General features: G+C 48.1%; 1 gene segment (V, D, J or C); it reads right to left on the reverse strand.

The window, feature by feature from the left end:
- Nucleotides 1-3599: 3599 nt before the first annotated feature.
- The window catches only part of LOC119800474, a 600210-nt gene continuing 581565 nt past the window's right edge, over nucleotides 3600-22244 (reverse strand). Inside the window, 4 exon segments of the C gene segment in view lie at nucleotides 3600-3917; nucleotides 4439-4546; nucleotides 5331-5375; nucleotides 6746-7003. Coding sequence covers nucleotides 4440-4546; nucleotides 5331-5375; nucleotides 6746-7003 — 410 coding nt within the window.

Below are 22244 nucleotides of genomic sequence, written 5' to 3' on the forward strand. Positions count from 1 at the left end.
TTTCTGCACCTGTGGTTGGGGTGCGGTCTAACGGCCCAGCCTCCCTCTTCTGGGCACGTGGCCTGGAGAGATGCTATCTCCAACTCTGTATTTTTAACTCCTCTTTCCAGAGGATGTGGCTTCTGCGGAGAGCTTCAAAGGGTGCCCTGTTTGCCCCTGTCAGCAACCATGACGTCACGGAAATGGGAGGGGGCTGTTCAGCCCCAAACACCTGGAGGGAAGTGGGAAGCTCTTTCCATTTCCTGTTCTACTTTTGGCTATTGATTCGGTATCTGACCAGCTTGCCATTTCAGGGTGCAGCTGTCTGTGATTCTTGGAGGAGATCCTGCGCCTTTCGTGTCTGTGTGAAGAGGCCCGAAGCTGGCGGTGTGGCTCATGTGGCCTTCCACAACGCAGGGGCTGGTGGTCCTTTAGACTGCCCCAGCGTAAGCATTAGCAAGAGTCACCTTATTTGACAGTCTCTCTCACACTCACTCTGGAAGGATCCCTTGGGGACCCAGCCTTAGCTGTGTGTGGGCAGAGGCAGCCTTCACATCCTGGCCAGGGCAGGGTGGGCTGGACATAGCCTTTACCCCCTTGTACTGAGTAAGCCAGAAGCCATTCTTCCCACGTGTTACTTGAGGGAAGTAGGTTTGAGGGGACTAGTATGGGTCACAGGAGAAACTGAAGTGGACACCAAGTGACCTTTTGGCCCTGGGACGTCAGTGATCACGTAAACCAGAGCTGAGACATTTAGAAACCGTGTTTCCTGGGAACTGTCCTCCAGGATTCAGTGGGCTTGTGGGTGCTTGCACGGAGCGCCCTCCTCAAGAGGCCACCACTCCAGTTCTCATTATTCTGATGGATTTTCTGGCTTACTCTACGCCTTGCAAATGGCGGCGGCGGCTCACCCAGCCACGTCCTCTATTAATTTCCTCCTTCTTCCCTCTGGAGCTCAGCTCCCCCCAGGACTAAGTGTGCGGGTCCTCATGGGTTCATTTGTTGGTGTCTGTCAGGTGCCAGGTACTGCTCTATGAGGACATACTGATGAGCAAGGCGCTCCTCCCGCCCCAGTAGCAGACCCAGTCCGGCACACTTCCCTGCCCGGATGTCACCTGATAGGAAAGTGGTGTCAGGGTTTCACATGAGACTTGGGAGTTGAACTTCATGGTGTACCCCAAAGCAATATGAAACAAGACAAAGCTTTAAGCCTCAGACGGCTGCCTGGGTGGTCAGAGTGGTTGCTCCCTAACACAGGCCTGTCCAGCCTGTCCACTTCCTGTCTGGCTCAACCGTGACCCCAGCTGCACTGGGGAGGGGGTGGGCAAACCTCTGGGGAAGTCTCAGGACACCTTCCATGTTCTGGCCTTGACACATGGGGGTCCAGTTTTCCACTGCCAGAGTTGGTCTACATGACTCCCCTGAAGGAGCAGGGCATTTGTCTAGACCCTGGAGGCACACATTTTACAACTGGCCCTGGCAAATTGTTTGCTGCGGATGGGTGCCCTCCCTCTGTGAGTTGGTCCAGGCTGGTTAGGATGCAGCAGCAGCTTTGTGAACATTGTCTCTTTGTCATGTTTTCAGGTGTCCTCATTAACCCCTTCCTTCTGGACTAATCAGTGGTCGGCCTAGAACCCGCCATGAAGGAGCCTCTTGCCTGTTCCCAACACTTGTTCAGCCCCTGTGGAGACAGCCCCAGCGTGAGGGGATGTTCATGTTCTGACTGGATGGCCATTTTACAGGGAGTGAAGTTGACACTGATCTCTTGATGGCCTCCTGCCTGCCAGGGCCTTGACCCAGCCTAGCTTGGGTTGGGCCTGGAAGAAAGAAACCTTACTCCAGGGGTGTGGGTGGATCTTCAGCCCCTGCCACAGCATCTCACCATGGTTCCCAGGTAACCCTAGGGTTCTAGTGGCCTCTGGATGTTGCTGTCTGATGGCTTCAGTAGAGGCCTGGGCCTCTTTCAGGTCTAGAGGAGGGGTCTGTCTTTGGCTGCTCTGTTGCCTTCCAGGCTTTTTGCCCACCCCGTGCTCACCAGGTCCCCTGCAGCTTCTGTGTAGCTGTAGCCAATTTTCAGGAGCACTCCTACTCCCCAGCCGCCACACTTTCTTTGCCCGGATCTTCCTTCCTTCCTTCCTTCCTTCCTTCCTTCCTTCCTTCCTTCCTTCCTTCCTTCCTTCCTTCCTTCCTTTCTTTTATAAGAACAAAGTGAATTACTACTTCCAGGAGGAGGGAGACAAACTAATTTGCCCTAAGTTTTTAATGGTTGATAAAGGCTTGCTTTACTAACCTTCCCAGGGGCATTTTCATTTAATACTGGGAAGAGAATGGTTTAATTAAAAGAAATTCCCAGCGGTAGTTCCCTGGCATCGTGTCAGACAGATGAGGAGGGGCTTGGGGAAGAGGCCTCAGAGCCCCTCCTCCACGTGTGAGGGTGGCCCTGTCATGGTGGTGTCTCCTGAGGCCTTTCCCTTTAGTAATCTTGAAAGGATTCTGTGTAGGCTAGCGATGAGGCAGTTTAGAATAATGAGAATCTGTGGTTTCTCTGGGACATGGGTTTTGCCATAGGTGGCCTCCAGTCCCACCTGACCCTTCATAGGTGGTGACCCTGAAGCTCATAGAAGGGAGGGACATGCCCTCCATCCCCTATTCAAGCTGGTAGCCCCATCTCTATGAGAAGAGGCGGGCCTGTGTTACAGCTGGGAGGATCTGCCTGTTTCTGGCTAGCATGGTTGTAGACACATGCACGAACTGTGGAAGGATTGGGTGGTGGCTGGGGCAGTCCTGGGAATCAGGAAGTACTCCTTTTTGGTCTTGGACAAGCAGTTGTTTGTTGGTCTCTGGAGTGTATTCCCGTCATAATCCCGCCCTTGGGTAGGACTGACAGCAGAGGCTGGGCAGAGAGCTGGGTGCTCTGAGGCCCCCGGGACTCTCACTTACGCTAGAGTTGAGTGTTTGGGACATCTACTCTTGGCCAAGTCCCAGCCATAGATTTATAGGGTGAAACACTTCTCAGTGACAAGACACTTTGAGCATGACAGCAAAAAAAAAAAAAAAAAAAAAAAAAAAAAAAAAAAAAAAGAAAAAAAAAAAGTCCCTGGAGAGCAAGAGCCAGTGGGTGACAATGTTGGGGACACTTGTCATTCTTGTCTGGTAAATTAGCTACAGGTCAGGACACCCCTCCCCCAGGCTGTTGGCCTGTTATGAGTGGCCCCAAGGCATGGTATGAGCTGGGACCCACACTTGTTCAAACACCTTCCTGGCCCTTGGCACAGCTTGCTTAGTGGAATTTTTAAGAGTTCATCCCAAGAAGAACTTGGGCAGCTTGACACACACACTTCGGTTTCTCTCTGCCTAGCTGGTGATAAGCAGCGTGAAAATGTCCCCACCAACCCCAGTCAAATAGGGTCACAGTTTCTGCTCTTCTGAGTCATCTTTAATGAAGCCATGCACAGCAGAACGATATACAGTACAGCTCAGATACACACAGGAGCAGGGAGGGTCTAGACAAGGAGTTAAGTTTTTTACACCTTGAGGAAAGAATAATGTGTATTTCTTTATGGTTGCTTTAAAAGAACAAAACCAAAAACCTGTTCTTTATAACATTCACTAGAGCTGCAGTCGCGAGGGTGGGGGTGGGGGTGGGGGTAGGGTTGGGGGTGGGGGCGAGCAGGGGTGTGTGTGAAGGGTCTTCACATCCAGGAGAAGCAGCAGCCACTGCCTGTCTTGAGTGGCCGGCAGCAGTGAGGAAGTGGAGTAGTAGCGGATCTTCAGCAGTCTCCATCACAGATTCAGGAGACAGAGTTGATGGGGTTGTGAGCTGCTCAGACCCGAGAGCCTTCTTTAGGAGGTGGGCGGGCTCCTTTTCACTTGAAGAGGGCGAGGAGGGGTGATGAGAGGAAAGAGCTTGGGAGTTCAGCCTCCTTCAGTCTGGAAACCTGGAGTGAGGAAGAGCAGAGGTCAGGCTTGGTCCTGAAGACTAGGATTCAGGGATGCCGTGGGGATGGCTGTGTTTGGGGCTGTGCAAAGTAACTGGGGACCTTGTCAGGGTAGAAGCGTGAGGACTCTAGCCAGGCTTAGGGATAATGAATATGGCGTCTTCCAGCACCAAGCTGAGGGAGGCACGAGGTACACAAGCATCGGAGTCGGAATCTCTCCTCTACTTATCGCCCGCGTGGCCCTTGGTGTGACCTGGCCTCACTTTCTTCATTTCTAAATAAGGATGATCAGAGCTGTTCCTCATCTGTCTCAGGAGGGGCGGGGCCCAGCTGAGGATTCTGGTAAACTCCCGTTAGGCCATCACAACAGCGGCTGTGACAGGAAGTGACAGAAAAGTTCTGCCCGTAGTTCAGTCTTAGGATTCAAAAGCAAATTCCCATGGGGGGGGTTGCTCTCGGGGCTGGGTCTTACTCTGAACCCCCCACCCCCACCCCTTCTCCAAGCTTTGATGCTGTCTCACCTCAACTGGACCACAGCCGCAGCGTCATGAGCAGGTTAAATCCGGCCACTTTCAGGAGCAGGATTCGGAGCCCCATCACTGACAGGTTTTGAAAGTTGAGGTTCATATCTGGGAAACCAAGAAGTCATAGGTGTTAAGGGTGTGCACACAAGAGGTCTGTACAGCAAGGCGCTATGGACTTTCCCAAGAGCTGGTCAGGCTGGTGTGGGTGACTTCAGCTCCAAGGTCCATTTCTTTGAGCTTTTGCACACATCCCAGGGCAAAGGTCTTTGTGTATTCCTCCAGGGCGAGCATCGTGTTTTAAGGCAACAATTACCAAAGAACTTAGCCACATAATATTCTGAGGCCCTGTAGGCTCTGGGATGGGGCTGGGGTGGGTGCTCAGTGTGGCTGTCACACCCTGTGGGCCTGGGCCCCTCAGTGACACTGCAGGAGCAACAACTCTGGAATGAGATGGCCCTGAGACAAGACAAACCTGAGGCTGTGTGGGTTCTACCACCTTTCTAGCAAAGCTTCCCAAAATGCCGAGGGACAGTGCTCTCAGAGTAACATGGTTAGTCAGGCTGCTCTGAAGGGCTCACAACTTCCCAGCTGCACAGTAAGCAGCTTCATTGGCTGTCCTTACAGAGGAGCTAATAAAGGAGGTGCAGAGACCTGGATTGGCTCCCTGGCCTAGTGAAGCTGAAGACGCATCTTGCTAAGTACTTAGAATGGAAAATGAAGTTGACCATGCTAGAGGGACTCAAGACAGATCATGGGCAGCTGGGAGTAGGTTTGGGAGTGCTGTTCCCATCCCCAGATTCATCCCTTCTCCTCCCCTATGCACTAAAGGTTATTATGGGCTCTCGATTTCCTCCAGCATCATGCAAAATTGGGCAGGTCCTTCTCTTACCTGTTTCAAAGCTTTTCTCTATCAACTTGGCATCACAGGGAACATCTAAAAGAAAAAAAACCAATTTTCTTAGAGTCTAAAGCATGCAGACTTTTACGTGATTCTTTGGAAGAGAATGGGGAATGGACATATTGCTCAGGGGCATTTAACTGCACAAAAGTCCTAATGGGGGCAACACCCGCCTTCTGGACACTCTTTCATTCTTTCATCAAATATGGGCTGTAAAAGTATATGCTACGTTACATGGACCAGAGTCAAAATAGTCCCTGGACGTGGGCAGGTTTCAGTCCAGAGACCAGTAAAGGCAGTGAGACATATTCACAGTGACTAGGGCCATATATTTTCATGTATTCCAAAAAAGTTCTGGTGCCCAAATTTTCTCCTTTGTCATCTCTTAGTATCTAGCCCATTGACTCAGAGGCTCTGCCTCCTTCCTTGAAGCCCCATTGCTTTGCCATCTTTGTACGGTTCTATTCTTGAAGCCCAAGTAGTGTTGGCCACTGGAGTCCCTACCACCACCTGGCAGAGCTCCCGCCATCTCTCTCCTGCATTCCCGTTCTCCTGCTGGACCTACTACAGTCCGCCCTCCGTACAGCAAGCAGCCTTACAGTTTATGGTATTTAGTTAATTTTGGAGACAGGGTCCCAGGTAGCCCAGGCTGGCCTTAAACTGAACTTGCTGTGTAGGTGAAGACGACTTTGAACTTGTGATCCTCTTGCCTCCACCTGAGGTCTGGCCCTGATTTACATCTTCCTACTCATGCCCTGCAGCTTTTCCTTGCTCCTAGCCTTCCCCTTTCACAGCTTTCACAGGGTCCTCTCTGGCCGAGGCACAGCTGGTCCCTTCTTATCCTTTACATCGCAGAGTGAACGCATTTCCTCAGAGCCTTCTCTGAGGTGGCTGTTTCCCTAACTCTATGTTAACGAATATATTAATTTCAGCCCGACATAGCTGACATGTCCCTCTGCTGAGAGCTGATCTTCCTTGATCAGAATGGTGCTCCCTAGGGTGCTCCCTCCACATCTGACATCTTACGTCGCTCCAGCATCTGGGACTCTGTACCCACACATTCTAGGCAGACATAGAAATCAGGGCAGACAGCTGTGCGGCAGGAAGGGCATGGGAACTGTGCCTGGGAGAACAGAGAGGGCAAGTGTGGCTCCAACAGGACAGGAAGGTGGGTGAGAATTCAAAACAGGGAGACCAGCTGAGGCCAATACTGGGCCAATGCCCTGTGTCCTGTTCTCTCGTCCGCTGTAGGGCCAGGCATTTGTGGCCTGCTAGGACAGGACACTAGTAAAACAGGATGTGGATCTTGTTGACAACCGATGAGTACCTGACCAAAGCAGCTTTTAGACCACAGACTTGAGCTAGGCCTCTCCTGAAGTGAGGGGACAGCTTTGGGTGGCACTCACCTGAGCTGGGGTAGGAGGCATTCTGTCTGAAGGCGTCTTTACAGTTCAAACTACTGTGGTCACTCCAGGCAATGGCCCCATTGCTCTTGGAATCCATAGACCGCATGTCCAGCACGGTGTTTTTGGAGACAAACACTTCAGGTGGCATGTCCTCTGACTTGTTGACTTGGGAACTGAAGTCGGTGAACAGGCAGATGGTGCTGTTCTTGGCCTGAGCATCTCTTAGCTGGTACACAGCTGGTTTTGGGTCCGGGATGTCTGTGGGCCAAGAGGACTGATGTGAGATGATTCTCTTTTTCCCTTCTAACCTTTTGTGTCCTAACATAGGCCAGAACTCAGATATCAGTGACAGGCACAAATAGAGCACTCTGGGTTAGCTGGTGTTCTCAGGCTTTAGACCAGAAGTGACACCTTAGAAACCAGCTGTTTATGATGGGCTAGGGACAGGCACAAATCCTGAGTCCTGGACAAGTCAAGCTCTTAGTAGTTGCTCTCCACGAGGTCCTGTCTGGCGTTCTGGAAAATCTGAAAAGTGGGGCCACTAAACCCTCTGGCCATGCTTTGACTTAATAGCATCTTCCAAACTCAGTAACTCTAGCCAACAATTTTGCTCTGGCAGGATGAAGACAAGCTAAAAAAAAAAAAATGGACCAAGCTGGTTCTCTCGAGTGCTCTTCCCCAAGTAGGCTGGACACTGGTGGGAAATACAGGTGTGTGATATTTAGATATCAAGTTGAAAATCTATCATATCACCAGGCGATTTCTCTCTCATTGGTAAATGTAATGAGTAACAACCAAAACACGCACATCCAAGTCCCGACTCTCTAATTTACCACTGACAGCCTTGATTAGATCAACAGGCAGCTGAAGTCTCAGAACTTTCACCTATAAAATAGACACGTTGCTTCACCAACCTTTCCAACCAGGCTCTTTTGAGAAATGAGTATTTCTCCAAGTCAGATGAAACTAATCAAGCACACAACACTCAGCAAATGTGCCAGAGTTTCACCGTGAACACACAATCAAACAAACCCATCACACTGTCTATTCCAGGAAACGGGGACCCTTCCTCAGTGCTGAGACAATTCTTTATATTTTTTTCTGAGAGATTTTGTTTTTAATGTGACTCTCGCTGACCAGTTTCCCCATCCCTTCCACCTTCAGAGGAGGAAGCAGAGGCTGGCTGGAAGGAAGGACTTAACACAGCAGACCACCTAGAGAGTTTCCAGCAGGGCTGGGACTGGAACATCCTCTCCTGTGGGTTCTGATCCTGTCCTGTGTCCTGATCCTGTCCTGTGTCCTGATCCTGTCCTGTGTGTCCTGATCCTGTCCTGTGTCCTGATCCTGTTCTGTGTCCTGATCCTGTCCTGTGTCCTGATCCTGTCCTGTGTCCTGATACTGTCCCGTGGGTCCTGATCTGTCCTGTGTGTCCTGATCCTGTCCTGTGTGTCCTGACCCTGTCCCGTGTGTCCTGATCCTGTCCTGTGGGTTCTGATCCTGTCCCATGGGTCCTGATCCTGTCCTGTGTGTCCTGATCCTGTCCTGTGTCCTGATCCTGTCCTGTGTGTCCTGATCCTGTCCTGTGGGTCCTGATCCTGTCCTGTGTCCTGATCCTGTCCTTTGGGTCCTGACCCTGTCCCGTGGGTTCTGATCCTGTCCTGTGGGTCCTGATCCTGTCCTGTGGGTCCTGATCCTGTCCTGTGTCTCACCCCCACAGTTCTTCACTGTGCATGGACAGTTTTTAGACCCGTATGATGCTCTCTGCTCACTAAGACAACCAGGGTGGCCTTGGCAATGCAGGCTTCCAGATGGATCCTGAACCAGAGCCATCAGGGCCCAGCACAGCTGCCTGAAGCACAGTGCTGCCTGCGGATCAGCAGACCTGGGTGGGCGCCGCGATCTGACACGGAGCTTTGGCCCCTTTCAGACAAGAAGATACAGCTGCCACACAGGAGCTTCCTACGGTTTAGTTCCTTTCATTTTCGGCCCCAAAGACATCTACTGCCACCTCACCTTTCCCCCTGAAAATCAGAAACAAATCACCTTTAATCGGAGGTCTTTGGGTTCTGTCCCTGTGGTGAGACCTCCTATTCCTACCTCATAAGAAAATCACATTTTTACCATTGAATGGCATCAGAGGTCACTTTAGCGGACTGGATCAATTTTTCAACTACAAGTTCAGCTGTTCTGGATCCTAACCTGTCATCACAATTCAAAATGAATACAGAAGGCCAAGTCTGAACGTATTAGCACTGTAGGTCCCCAGGGGCACTGTGTGATGGAAAACAGCCTTGCCACTAAATCTGTGCCCTGTAGTTAATGACTGGGAACTCAGAAGTGAGAGTTAGTGACACGATGTGGGTCATTCAGGCTTGGATAGAATCAGGAAATGGTCCTGCAGGCTTTTCGGGAAGGATGCCGAATGGCTCCTTATAGAGAAACCCGTGGTTGGTTGTCTTCCTCGGAGGCTGGGATTATTCCTAGAGTCCAAAGAAGACAGAGAAAGGAGTCCCCGGTCACCCATGGAAAGAGCTGACCCCTCTCACCTCACACCAGACTGCATTCTAAATTGGATTCTCAGTTTTCTTGTGGCTGGCCCTGGCCCCAATTTCTGTATTCTCTAGAATTTCTTCCTTCCTTCCTTCCTCCCTTCCTTCCTTCCTTCCTTCCTTCCTTCCTTCCTTCCTTCCTCCCTCCCTCCCTCCCTCCCTCCCTTCTTCCTTTCCTTCCTTTTTTCAAGGCAGGATTCTCTGTGTAGCCCTGGTTGTCTTGGAACTCACTCTGTAGACCAGGCTGGCTTTGAACTCACAGAGATCTGCCTGCCTCTGCCTCCCAAATACTGTTATTAAAAGTGTGTGCCACCACCACCTGGCTAGTATCTCTTTTTGTTTTCTGGCTAGTGTCTTCTTCTGTTCTGTTCTCTTAGTCCATTTTTATTATCAGATTTTCCTACACAGGCCACGTCGCCTGTGCTTGTTCATCCCAAGATCGGATCTTCTTTCTTGTTGCCCTCTGCTGGAATTCTGACCCCCTCCTCTCTCTGACCCATACAGATCGTATCAATCTTTCCAGCACAGTAAAAAGCCTCTGTCTAGGGTACCTTCTACCAGGACTTTAACCCGTCTGAGTCTGTTTATCTGCACCGCCAGTTAGCAACACTAAAATAGTTTGTAGGTTGCTAAATGAGCAATAGTTCTGAAGCTCGGCTAGCTTTTGTGCTGTTCGGGGACAGGTCAGACATCTATCTTCGGCTCTTTTATTTTCATCCTAACGTTATCTAAAATGATAGCTACTTAGAAGGCATTTAAAAGTGTCCATTGAATGATTAAAGTCATATTTTAATGAGTTTGACCTAGAGAAGCACAGATATTTAAGATGGATAGTGATGTCTTCCCCCTTCGCAGGCCTCTGTAAAACAATTAGCAGAGAACCCCCAGTAAGCCTCACCCTGCCGTGGTAACAACGGCCATCTCCAGGGAAAGGATTAATGACACTGGCCTACAGGGTTGCAAATGGTGCCACTTGGGTCCCTTTCCCAAATGTGAATTTCCCACTAAGTCCTCCAGTGTTCACACTGCAGGTGACACCTTTACAGAAGCTCAGGACACCTACCCGTTCTGTAGACAGAAGATGCTCATCCCTCATGGGGTGGAGGATCATATTCCTAAGACTGAGCCCTTCTTCTGTCTTGTATGGCAATGCAGTCTTTGCTATTAGTCCTTTCCTTCTGTCCAGTCTACTGTGGTGCCCCAAACTGAAGCGAATTTATGTGACTTCGATAAATTTAGTAGAATGCATGAGCTCGAGACCCCCTGTTCAGAGCAGCAGTACCTTGGATCCTCTAGTTGAAGGATCTCGATTACCATTTGCCTCGTGATTGCCAAGGGGTCAACGCAAGGGTAATAATTTCCTCAGTACTCAGTGCTGGCTGGGGCGGGGTTTTCTAGAACCATTTAAGATCCTCCAGGAGAAAACACCTGAACTCAAGCCAGTGTCTCGGACAGCGAGGAAGAGGAAGTACTTGTGCGTCCTGCCCCTGCCTCATTCTCTGTAAATGGCGGAATGCTTAACGCGGTCCCTGCTCCACAGTTTAATCTCAGGCTAGAGCTGAAATCCCACTCCAGATAAGGTCTCTGCAGAAGCCTTTCTGATACCACTCTGCTGGAGCCCACTGGGGTCTCAGGACACTATCCCAAACTGTCCTGACGTTCTTGGCTTCTGACTACTTCTGTTTACCAAGGAAGCCTCTGCCCTCGCCTTTTACAATAATATGAGCCTTAGGAAGGTGAGCCGTGATGACCTTGCTGAGGATGCATTAGGCACTCTCCCAGTGATGGCTTTCTTGCTAGGCGACGTCCCACATTATGATATGGTATGAGTATGTTGTTAAAGTGGAAACAGTGTTAAATACAGCTGGGGAAGGTGGGGCCAGAACTCACCCTTGCCTGCCATCCTCCTCTTCCATCTCCTGTTCTAGCCTTGTTATAATGTGTAGTTCACCAACCACTAACAGAGCCCAGTCACTGACCCTTGGGTGAGGGTTCCAGGACTCAAGGTTCTGAGAGAAGCCTCTGGGAACTGGTGCCCCGTTACCACCCTCATTAGGTTTAACTACCTGCTGCAATGAAAGAGAATTTGTGTTTGCCATTAACCCAGCTCTTCCTCCCTAAGGGCACTTAGCTAATTTCCTGAATGTTCAGGTTATCTGGTGCTGATCGTATCAGCTTCACTTGAAAGCACTGAGTATCTGCAATTCTTTTAATTTTTTCCCTATAAATTATTCTGTTCAGATTTTCATTTATTCAGATGGCCCTTGGCACCTCTCTGCCTTCCGTATGTGAACTGGGAACACTTTAGGCTACCACAAGAGCCTGAGGAAATAAGAAATAAAGTTTTGCGCACCCCAAGTTTGCTAGGGATTACACTAACAGGCCATCTTCTTGCTCTGGTCATTGGGATGGTCATACTCACATGGGCGCACAGCCAGGCTGGTCCCGGACCCAAAGGTCAGCGTAGTGAAGCCACCATATAACACACAGTAGGAGGGTGCTTTACAAGAACTCTAACCTGGGCTGGACCAGCCTGGATGGGGCACTCGTCTCCTGCCTCAGTTTACCCGTCTCCCTCAAGACAGAAGAGAGGTCTCACCGCTGATAACTTTCCTCAGGAATAGTCTCACAGACCTTCCCATTAGCCACCCTGGAGCCAGTGGGGCCTTCCTGAAAGGTCGGTACCCGTTCTGTTCTCTACACCACAACTGAAGATAAGACAGGCAACTTGGAAGAACGCGAGAAGCCATGGGTTAATTGCAAAAAGATTTTTTTTTTTTTGTTTTTTCGAGACAGGGTTTCTCTGTGGCTTTTGGAGCCTGTCCTGGAACTAGCTCTTGTAGACCAGGCTGGTCTCGAACTCACAGAGATCCGCCTGCCTCTGCCTCCCGAGTGCTGGGATTAAAGGCGTGTGCCACCACCGCCCGGCTGCAAAAAGATTTTTAAAGTACATATTGCTTCTTTTTGTTTTCTGACAGGGTCTGGCTCTGTAGCCCACGCTGGCCTTGGATTCATGATCCTTCGCCTCAGTTTCTTGAGTGCTGAGACTGTGGCTAGGTGCCACCATGCCTGTATGAAATGACTCTTGAGGGAAGACTGCACTGGCAACACGTGGAAGACATTGGCAGGGTTCCGTGACAGGACTGGGTGTAGGAGGGCCCTCCCTTGAGGAGATGTGTCTGGTATTCCTGAGGGTGCACAGACTTCAGTCAGCACATCCACAAGAGCACTGCCAAGCTGGCAAGCCAGGAGGAAGCTCTCTCTTACTGGGGGGTTCCATGATAAGGACTGACACTGTATGGGGCACAGACCCTAAAGTCTAAGAGCAGTGTGGAGGAGCACAGCTCTCAGTGAGGATGCCACAGGGCCTCAGTCCTCCTAAATTTGTGTGAAAAAGGGAATCTGAAGCCCAGGAAGCATAGAAATGTGTGGTGCATTCTAGTCTGAAGACCAGCAATGCACATTAGCATTTTAAAGTTTATGAAATCTTACAATAGGGTAAGACATTGCTTCTCAAGCTTACTATTTAAGGTTAATGTTACTATTCATTAATCTCTCGTGTGTGTGTGTGCGCGCCTGCATGGGTGTGTATTTATTTCAGTGTGCCTTCTCTAGCTGTAGGACACTAAAGTTTCATTTTAAATGCTCATCTAATTTTCACCGTTAGGTTCTCTCTGCTCTGAATCTGCTTGTTCTCCTATTCACTCCTGCGGCCACAATTAGGGGCCTCGTTGGTGCTGATTGTTTCTTTCTAATCATTATGAAACAGCTTCATTTCCTTCCCACAACTGCCCTAGGCAGCTGAGCTGCATCCACTTCTGCCCCTCCAGCAGTTCCAGCCTCAGGGATCTGCACACACAGACAGGATGGTGTCTTCCCAACAGGGTTACTTGCCAGGAGCAATGTCAATGTGAAAGCCTTTTCCAAACACACATTATTGAGCTTCCTTCCATGGTTTCCTGCACACCTGGAAGCTGCTCTTTGCAAAGCTGATTCTAATCCCAACAGGACATTTCCTCAGTGTGCCTCTTTTCCTGGTGGTCCCTCAGATGGACACACAGACACTACATCCTTATCCCATCTAACCCTTCCCTGCTAAAACCTATTTGTGCTGAGCCCTCATTACAAGACATTTTTATCCTTTTGTGTCTAAACTCTGGTTCTCCAGAAATATAGTGGGCTTTCTAATCTAGGTTAACTGATTAACCTTGGCAAGATGAGGCCCTTGATGAAGTATAAAAGCAAACAAACACACGAGAAGGAGCCTTCCCTGGAGAGACGGGAAGCTCTCCCACCAGCAAAGACATGCTGGCCTCTTCGGCAATCTACATTTCACCTGCTTGCTGCACTGTACTCCATGTGTAGACTCTATAATCTCTCTGTTTTAAAGGCTGGGCAATTTTCTCTGTTGGAGAATACTTACTAATCCAAAACCAACATGTTTTAAACAGCGATTTCCTCTTCATTGAAGCCTTACCAAACTCTTCTAGCAAGCACTTTTGAAAATAATTATTGTGTGTGTATGAGTGTGTGTGTGTGTGTGTGTGTGTGTGTGTGTGTGTGCCATTGGGACACATGTGAAACTCAAAAGACAACTCCTTCCAGAGGTTACCTCTCATTTTCTACCATGTGGATTCCAGAGATTGAACTCAGATCCCAGAATCAGGCCAATGAGTCATCCTGTTGGTCCAGGAACCATTCCCCACCCCTAATAGTCATTTGCCTGATGATGCCTACATTCTGCACTGTGCTGAGGTACAGCAATGAGAGAGCAAAACTTCTGTCCTCGTAGAGATCATGGCAGGAGGATGAATACAAACATGAGGCAATCTGGGTAAGAGGTTGGCTACATCCTCCTTTGTAGTCATGGCAACTCGTTTGTGCCTCCCTAGAACCTGGGAAACCCTGGGCCAAAACTGTCTGTATAAACTTGGGATCCTGGAGGTAGAGACCCCTCCCTCCCTCCCTTCCTCTCATTCAGCATAACGGTTGTGATACTGGAGTTGCTCAATAAATAGCTATTGCATGGGTAAACTCTCTAAATATTCTCTCTTCAATGCAACCCTAATATTTATATTTGTTTGTTATGTCTATTTAAGTTCCATAGGGTCTAATTTTCTGAATTTTGTATTGTTTTTGGCATTGTGTAGGCTTTATGTTCCTCCTTATCTCTCAGCTGAGTATGGAGTTTCTTAAAGAGTGTGTCCAAAGTTCACTGTCTTTGGGAAACTCAATCCATCATCTTTTATGAAACTAAATGGTAACAAAAGTAAAAATAAATCTTTTGTTATACTTAGTCACAATTTCTTCTCTGATACAGATCTAGAAACCACAAAAGAGTCTATCCCTGTAATGATAGGAAGGTTAATTCTCCTTGGCAACTATCTTAGAAAATACACCATTAAGTCAACGGCTGGAAATTTAGAATCTGAACCAAGCAAATCTTATGAGGAAGCACACAAAATTAGTTCAGGAACCACTAAGAAAGCAAGGGACTTCCTAAGGCCAGGCACTTACTTGGATAAACTTGGAGTCTTGTTCCGCTCCCCAAAGTGAGCTGGCCTGCTACCTGGCTCCCCACCCTGGCACAGCACAGTACAAATTCCTGCACTCTGACTATGTAGTTACCCGTGAGCCCTCAGAGAATCCCAGGGAACAAAGCTTTTATGTGGCCCACTTCATGGTTTTCATATTATTTCCTCTTTCTTTGTAGGTTAATACCCAATGAACAGTCCCCCAATGTTTCTTTTTCCTTCTTTTATGCACCTGCATCTTGCTAATAAAAATATGATTTTCTTATGCCTCCAGAAATGCCAAGTCACAATGCCACGGTGGCTATGACCAAAGGATTAGGATGTACAGAGATTGGGCCAAACCTCCTCACTTAGAGAAGGATTAATTTACATCCAGGTGGCCTTTGAGGTGTGGGGTCTTCCTTTACAAGCTATAGGTTGGATAGGCAGCTGGGCCGTGGTATGATTCATGATAAATTCTATAGTCAAGTATATTTAACTTAACCTTAGTTCTGCTTTTCTGAGCCATGTGATCTTGGGTAACTTGATAACCCTAAGACTCTGTTTCCTTATCTATAAAGTGGGTCTAATATCAATTACCTATCATTAGGATGGGTGAATACACTGGTCTAGGAAGGACAGAGCCCAGTAACTTGCACACCAGGTATATTGTAAGCAGTAGTTAATAATAATATATTATTATTATTATAATTCCCATCATGCTTTACATGGAGAAAGGGATGAGGCTTCTTTTAGCAAAAGGAGACCCATTTTTGTCCAGGATTCCTCAGCACCCTGACTGGGACTCTGTGGTCTAGGAGAAAAGACGTCATTGAATGGAAGGGGGTTGCCAGTGGCTCCGACACAGAGGGAGCAGTGGGGTGGGCTCTGTGCTTGTCAAGAAGAAAAGGTCTTCAGAAGCCTGACAAGAGTAAACCATCTTCTCTAAATACGGGTATTCGTCCTTTGAAGCAGAACCCGTATCCATTATTCAGCACAGCCTCATTAGACCTGACACATTACAGTCACTCCTAGTAAGCAAAGGACTCCATTAATGAGTGCAGACCCCTCCACTCTCACTGTAGGACGTCCTTCCCTAACTCAGTCTGTTCCCAGTAATCCCCAAGGATCATTCCTTCAGTACTCACACGGATGAACAAGGAGGCTGGTCCCTCTCCCAAAAGTAAGTTGATAGTTTCCACCCAAGACACACCGTGAGGAAAGCCTCTGATGAAACCTGTCTCCTGGGACCTCCCTTTGCCCTTGGTCCTGTTGTATTGGGGCAGCAATCCTGGGGCAGCCAGGAAAGCACTGGCTATACTCCTGTGTTTGTCAGAGTCTGCACGCCTGAGTCCTGGTGCCTAGTGGGATGGATGGGCACCAAGGATGGGCATTGCAGAGTTCCTTATACCCTAACCCAGTTACACCAAAACCTGCCATTCTCTTGTCAGCATAGAAGGTAGGGATGCCCTAATACCACCACCATCAGCCACCTTGTCTGTAGAGCAGTCTGTCTGGTCTGATTCCATTTCTATTCTTCCAGATGGAAGGGGCTTCTGAAGATGCTCTGAGACGGGGAAGCCAGGGGGTTTTAGATGGCGTGTGCTGAGCAGCTCTAAGCTTCAGTCAGAGCCCTCTTCCCTCTGCTCCAGTTTTCCTTCCCACACTCTGATTTTTCCATTCCTAGACTTCTCACCAAATGAGCCTCAGGCATTTGATTCCTACAAAACCCTGGATGACTGACTTGGGCTTTTATCCTGTCCCCTTTCCAGCCTGGAGAAGGGATACAAGGCCATCTGATTTCCCTTTTTTCCAGTGACCTTGATTCAGACAGGCCCTTGGTTCTAGGAAACCCTAGGTCAGCAGAGAAGAAAGTTGCAACTTTTGGAAGACAAGGGGAAACAGAGCTCACGCTGCCTACTTCAGCGACAGGAGAGATCCCAGAAGTCTCACCCAAGGCTGCAGTCTGAACTGAGGTGGATACTCCTGCCATCTTTGGCCCTGGCCTGCTGCTGGCTCCCTGCTGATATCCTACTATGGTTGAGGTTGTCAGTGAAGAATCCTGTGGCTCCACTGAGCTCAGGGTGAGAGGAAGGGGCTTTCACAGGACTCTGTACTGACCTGGACCTCAGACTGTCTCACACAGCAGCGAGGTGCCCCCAAGATCCCTTCAAACCTCATTTCTGTGATCCACTGTTTAGTTTGAAACCAAGCCTCAAGGAATGGTGGGGGAAGTTTTATAAAGAAAACAGGAGCTGTCAGGTTGGGAGAAAGCAGGGCTCCTTGACGCTTAGGCCATCTGAGAGCCCTGTTTGTGAGTAATATATCACCGATGGATGGTGCACGCTCTCCATGCCCTGGAGTCAGGAGAAGGAGTTGTCCAGCACCATGGTAGGAGAGGGAGGGGAGGTTGCAGTAGAGGGCCATTTGGGGAAGAGGTCCCTTAGCTCACTTACTTGGTATCACCTCCACTTGGGTTCCTGTCCCCAAAGTTAGCCTCCTGTTTCCGTAGGCCCACTCTGAGAAAGGCCTTCACAAAAACGGCCAGGATTGGGCTCTATCCTCTCATGGAAGATACACACCCATCACAGTTGCTCTGAAGCTGAGACCCAGCAACAGGTGATCTTGAAGTATTTCCTGTAATGGGTGTCATGAGGACTCAAAGAAACCCTTGTTATGAGAGCGAGCAGTGCCAGCCCTCAGGGCTACCCATGACCTCCAGTTCCCTCATCACAACCACTAACGGTCATCACTGTCTTCCCTCATTTGGGACAAAAGAGTCTTCACAAAACCGTGAGACACTCTGCCTCCTGTGGCCCTGGAGGGCGGGAGAGTTTCTAAAGACCCGAGGGAGTAGGCAGCCATTTCCTTATCTGCTACCATTGTGTGGAAGGTCCTGCTTTCTTGTGGATAGATGCAAAAACCGTTTTTTATTTTGCTAGGGAGAGTAGAACCAAGAACACATCCAGCCCACTGAACTGGGGCACCTGCTAAGAACCTGCCAGGGCGTGACTCAGAGCTGCCGTGCTCTCTCTGGGACTGAGCAAGAGCCGTGGGAGGCTCACGCTGGACTCATTCTTGTCTGTCCTCATCTTGCTCTAGGATATTAATTGCTGATGGCTTTTTTGTTCTCAGAAAGTCAGACATCTCAGTAAGAAGAGACTCGAATCCCTCCCCAGAGCCACGGGTGCAACTGTCTGTCTCTTGCCAAGGAGTTTAAAGTGTCCACTCTTATCTCTGCCCACCTCTGCCCCAATTCACTAATAGACTGAGGGATTTTTTAATTTTTTAAATTTATTTTTGAGGCATGGTGTCACTGTATAGCTCTGGATAACCAGGAATTCACTATATAGAAAAAGCTGGACTTGGACTCAGAGAGCTCAGCCTGCCTCAGCCTATCAGGCATTGAGATCAAAGGTTTGCACTATCACACAGAGATCACATCTCAGTTTCTTCTTTGTTCTTAAACCTACTGTGGTCCCTGATTTGTTAGTGATGCTCAATAACCATTTACTAAGTTGAACTGGATTTTATTGAACATTATTATTGGGACAAAGGGACCAGTTTGGGAAGAAGTTAAAAGCTAAGTATATTCTGAATTGCAAAATCTAAGTGCTTAGGCAAGGAAACACCAAGAAAGCATTTCTGAGAGATAGCAAGGAGACAAATACACCAAAGCACTGTGGGGTTTGTGTTGATTCTGAGCAGAGAGATGGGAACTGAATGAACAAATAAGAAATCACTCAATGGCAACAAATGCCACCCCCTGCAGGACCTTAACAGTCATTCCTTTTAAAGGGTAAAAAGAATAATATAGCAGAAACGTGTACTCTAAGTCAGCAGCGTCGCTATGATCAGAAGCAAGATAGTCGTAACAATGATCAGTTACACCCAGGACAACAGCTGCAAATACAGCAAAGCAAGCTGAGCGGTGGCTTCCATCCCTCACCAGGGCTCTGTGACATAAATCCATACAAGGTGGCACCTGGAGCCGGGTCTGGGATTCCAAGGGCACACTCAGGTGCGTTACTAAATGTCCCAAGGTCTGTGTACATACACCAAAGCAGTGTGGGGCATGCCATTTTAGCCTTCATTTTCCTAAGACTATTGGAAGATAAAAAGAAATATGGCAGAACCCAATAGAAGATTCTGCTTGGTATACAGCAGGCTTCATTCGACTGAAAAGCCATTCATACAATTAGTTTCCTTCCTAGATGGGGCCTAAGGTAGTTTTCTCTATTTAAATAAATGGCACGTCCTATTTATTATATGCTGTTTCCAGGTATGATACTGACGGATACTATATGTAATGTAAGACTATTGTCTGCTTATTTTCTTATTTAACAGCACGCAAAGCCTAGAGTAGCTTCTTATCCCCTCAACAGACAAAGAAAGAGGTGAAAACAGACATCCTTCCTTCTGTAATGTGAGTCAAGTTAGTGTTGAACTCACTCGGTTCCACCAGCAGTCTTCTTCCTGTCCCAAAGATAAGTCTGGAGCCTGTGTTGCTCACAGTGATTTGTCCTGTGACAAAATGGGCTATTTCCTTCCCTTGCCACATTCACAGCACAGCTGGGAAGCCCACGGCAAGTCTTTAGTAAAAGGCTTTGTATGTTTTCTGTTCGTGAATGAATCTTGCACTCAGCCTGCAAGATGGTCATTCATTCAACAGTGGTCACAGCATATGGTTCCAGGACCAGGTCCCAGCTTCTGGACCCTGCCTAGCTTGCATTAGTATTTTTATGATATTAGATGATTAAAGCAACCCTTCTTAACTGCCTTTTAGGAAGAAAATAAGTTCTGAATTAGATGAATTCCAAACCTAACCCTAACCCTATAATCTAACAACATCCAAAGTGCATTTTCCTGGAACTCAGAAGCAGCCAGGCACTTGCAGACAGCTAACCTGTGGCTGTTCTGCTGGGGAGATAAAAGGGATGGAGAGGGAAGGGGAGGGGTCAGGATGAGGCGTGTCTGCCATTTCCCTCTTCCTTCTGCCCACTGGGCTAAGCGATCCCAACAGCCCTCTGTTCTGCTGTGTTACAGAAAAGAGAATCCTTTAGAATGGGAGCATCTAGATCAAGACTTTCTGAATCTTTAACTTATGGCCACATCCAAGATGGAAAAGCTAAACTCCATGTATTTCCCTACTCTCTGTGGTTGGCATTCTCTCTCCTTTGTAAGCAAATCACGGCAGAGCCTGTGACAACATGGAGCAGAAAGGACAGGGCTTTGAGGTCAGATAGGTTGACCAAGTTTGGATTTCAGTCTCTCAGATAACTAGCCATAGAATGTGGGGCGATAAATTATCACTTCCCCACCCCATAAGACAGAGAATATTGCCCTTGCAAGTCTCATTTCCCCACCTCTTAAGACAGAGAATATTGCCCCTCACCTTACAGAGCTCTGCAGTCAATACTCATCTAATGCTATACCCATATGTCATACATGTCATAGGCACTGATATGACGGTTATTATAATTTCTTTTCCCTTGATGATGCTGATGATGTACGTGTGTGTGTGTGTGTGTGTGTGTGTGTGTGTGTGTATGTGTGTGTGTTTTCTGGGGACTGAATGCTCATACTGAATGCTTGTATATGAAGCATTTTACCTGCTGAAGCACCTCATGGGCCAGCTACTATTATTAATATGCTGAATTTTTAGAATATTGAATAGTGGGGCTATTCATTAAGGTTATATAATATCCCCCAATAAGAATTTGTCTCTGAAACATCTCCAAACCCACACTCTTGAATTACATGAGCTCTAGGGTCACAAAGTGGGGAACCGCTGGACCACAGATGCCTGCACCCCTCATCTCCTGGGAGAGTCCGAGGCTCACAGAGGATGATGATTTGTTCAATATCACACAGAAAGTTGATGCCAAATCAAATTTAGCTTCTTGTCTGAAAGTAGAATCCCTGGGGTCTCTTGTTGGTACCTCACTGACTTTTTAGGGACATTGGTTTGTGTAAGTGGGCACTTAGTCTTTGGAGTGAATTTAGCTTAGCTTATTTGGGGCATAGGCTAAAGCACCTTGAACATCCTCAATGGTAGTGGAAGCATAAAAGGTCTATTAGATAGCGGCCGTGTGATTTTCTGCTCTTCCAGCTGCCTCTGTCCATTCAACTCCACTTAGCAAAACTCTCAGGTTAAAATTCTAATGTTAGGCAGAGCTACTGTCAGCCTCAGTTCTTAAATTAATGCTAAATTCCACCGCAGAGAAAATATGCTCATGTCAGACTTAAACAGTATATCGGGATTACAATCTTAATACTTCATATAAAAATGAGAAACAACGACAAAATCCCATCTTGTGGCTGCTCACTGCAGTGAGTACAGCACCCCACACTTACTAGGGTCCACTCTTAGCTGGGTTCCCCTTCCAAAGGTGAGCGCCCTTGCTCCTTCCCAGCTCCCACAGTGTCTGAGGCCTCACAGTAAACAGTCTCCCATGTCACCTCTCTCCTCACCCTAATGACTTGGGAAACACTTGAGATTTAACAGAACTGTGACTTCTTCATAGGAAGAACAAGTTGTCGCTTCACAGTCTCAAATGGAGCACATTTCTAGAGGCCTGGTTGAGAGGGGCAAAAAAGGCTATTTGAGTGGAGTCCCAATACCAATTTAAGGGAGAGACAGAATGGGGTGGGGGGGGGGGTCTCTAACAAGAAGGCTGCTGTGAGTTACATTCCTGATTGGCAGCAGAGAATAGAGCATGCATCTTTTTGATTCTCGGTCTAAAGTGTCCCTTTTCTCTACATCCAAGGATGCTCTGTGCTGTTTGGTTCATTCCTGTCCCCCTTCCCTTTGGCCTGGAAATTCTGATGTCTCTGGGTACTCAATTTCAGTTAAACAAATATTTATCAAATTAGTAAAAGAACCATGTTAGCTATTGCAAGGGATGGAAGAACCTTTGCTTTCACGATCTCCCACATTAACAGTAGATGTGCTTAGCCATGAGATTCTGTAGCTCTATGTGTTGCAGACTAAGACTGCACAGCTAAGCTGGCGATACATAAGGTGAGAGGACTGTGAGGGACGTCTGAGGGAAAGACACACAGTCCAGACTTCTCATAGGAAGCTAGTCTATTTCTAGAGACTACCTTTCCCTGGTTATCTGGGTCTTAGTCCGCATTCCATCCTACCCTGGTGACTTAGCTCTGCTGTCATTTATAGCTCGTCTCTTGCTGTCTTGTTCAAATGGCAAGCCCAGGAAGGTACAGCCTTAAATTCACACATTGTCACCCGACAGAACAAGGACGATGCAGTCCATGACACACAGCAAGCAGGGGCCTTGACCCAGACGAAGGGACACAACAGGAAAACGAGAGCAGCATTTACCTGGAGAGACGAGAAGCACAGTGCCCTTTCCAAAACTGAGTTTTCCGTATCCTGCATTCACACTGTGACAAAACCCTACACAAAAATGGCCT

The sequence above is a fragment of the Arvicola amphibius genome, chromosome 13 (genome assembly GCF_903992535.2).
Source record: "Arvicola amphibius chromosome 13, mArvAmp1.2, whole genome shotgun sequence".
Lineage (NCBI taxonomy): Eukaryota > Metazoa > Chordata > Mammalia > Rodentia > Cricetidae > Arvicola > Arvicola amphibius.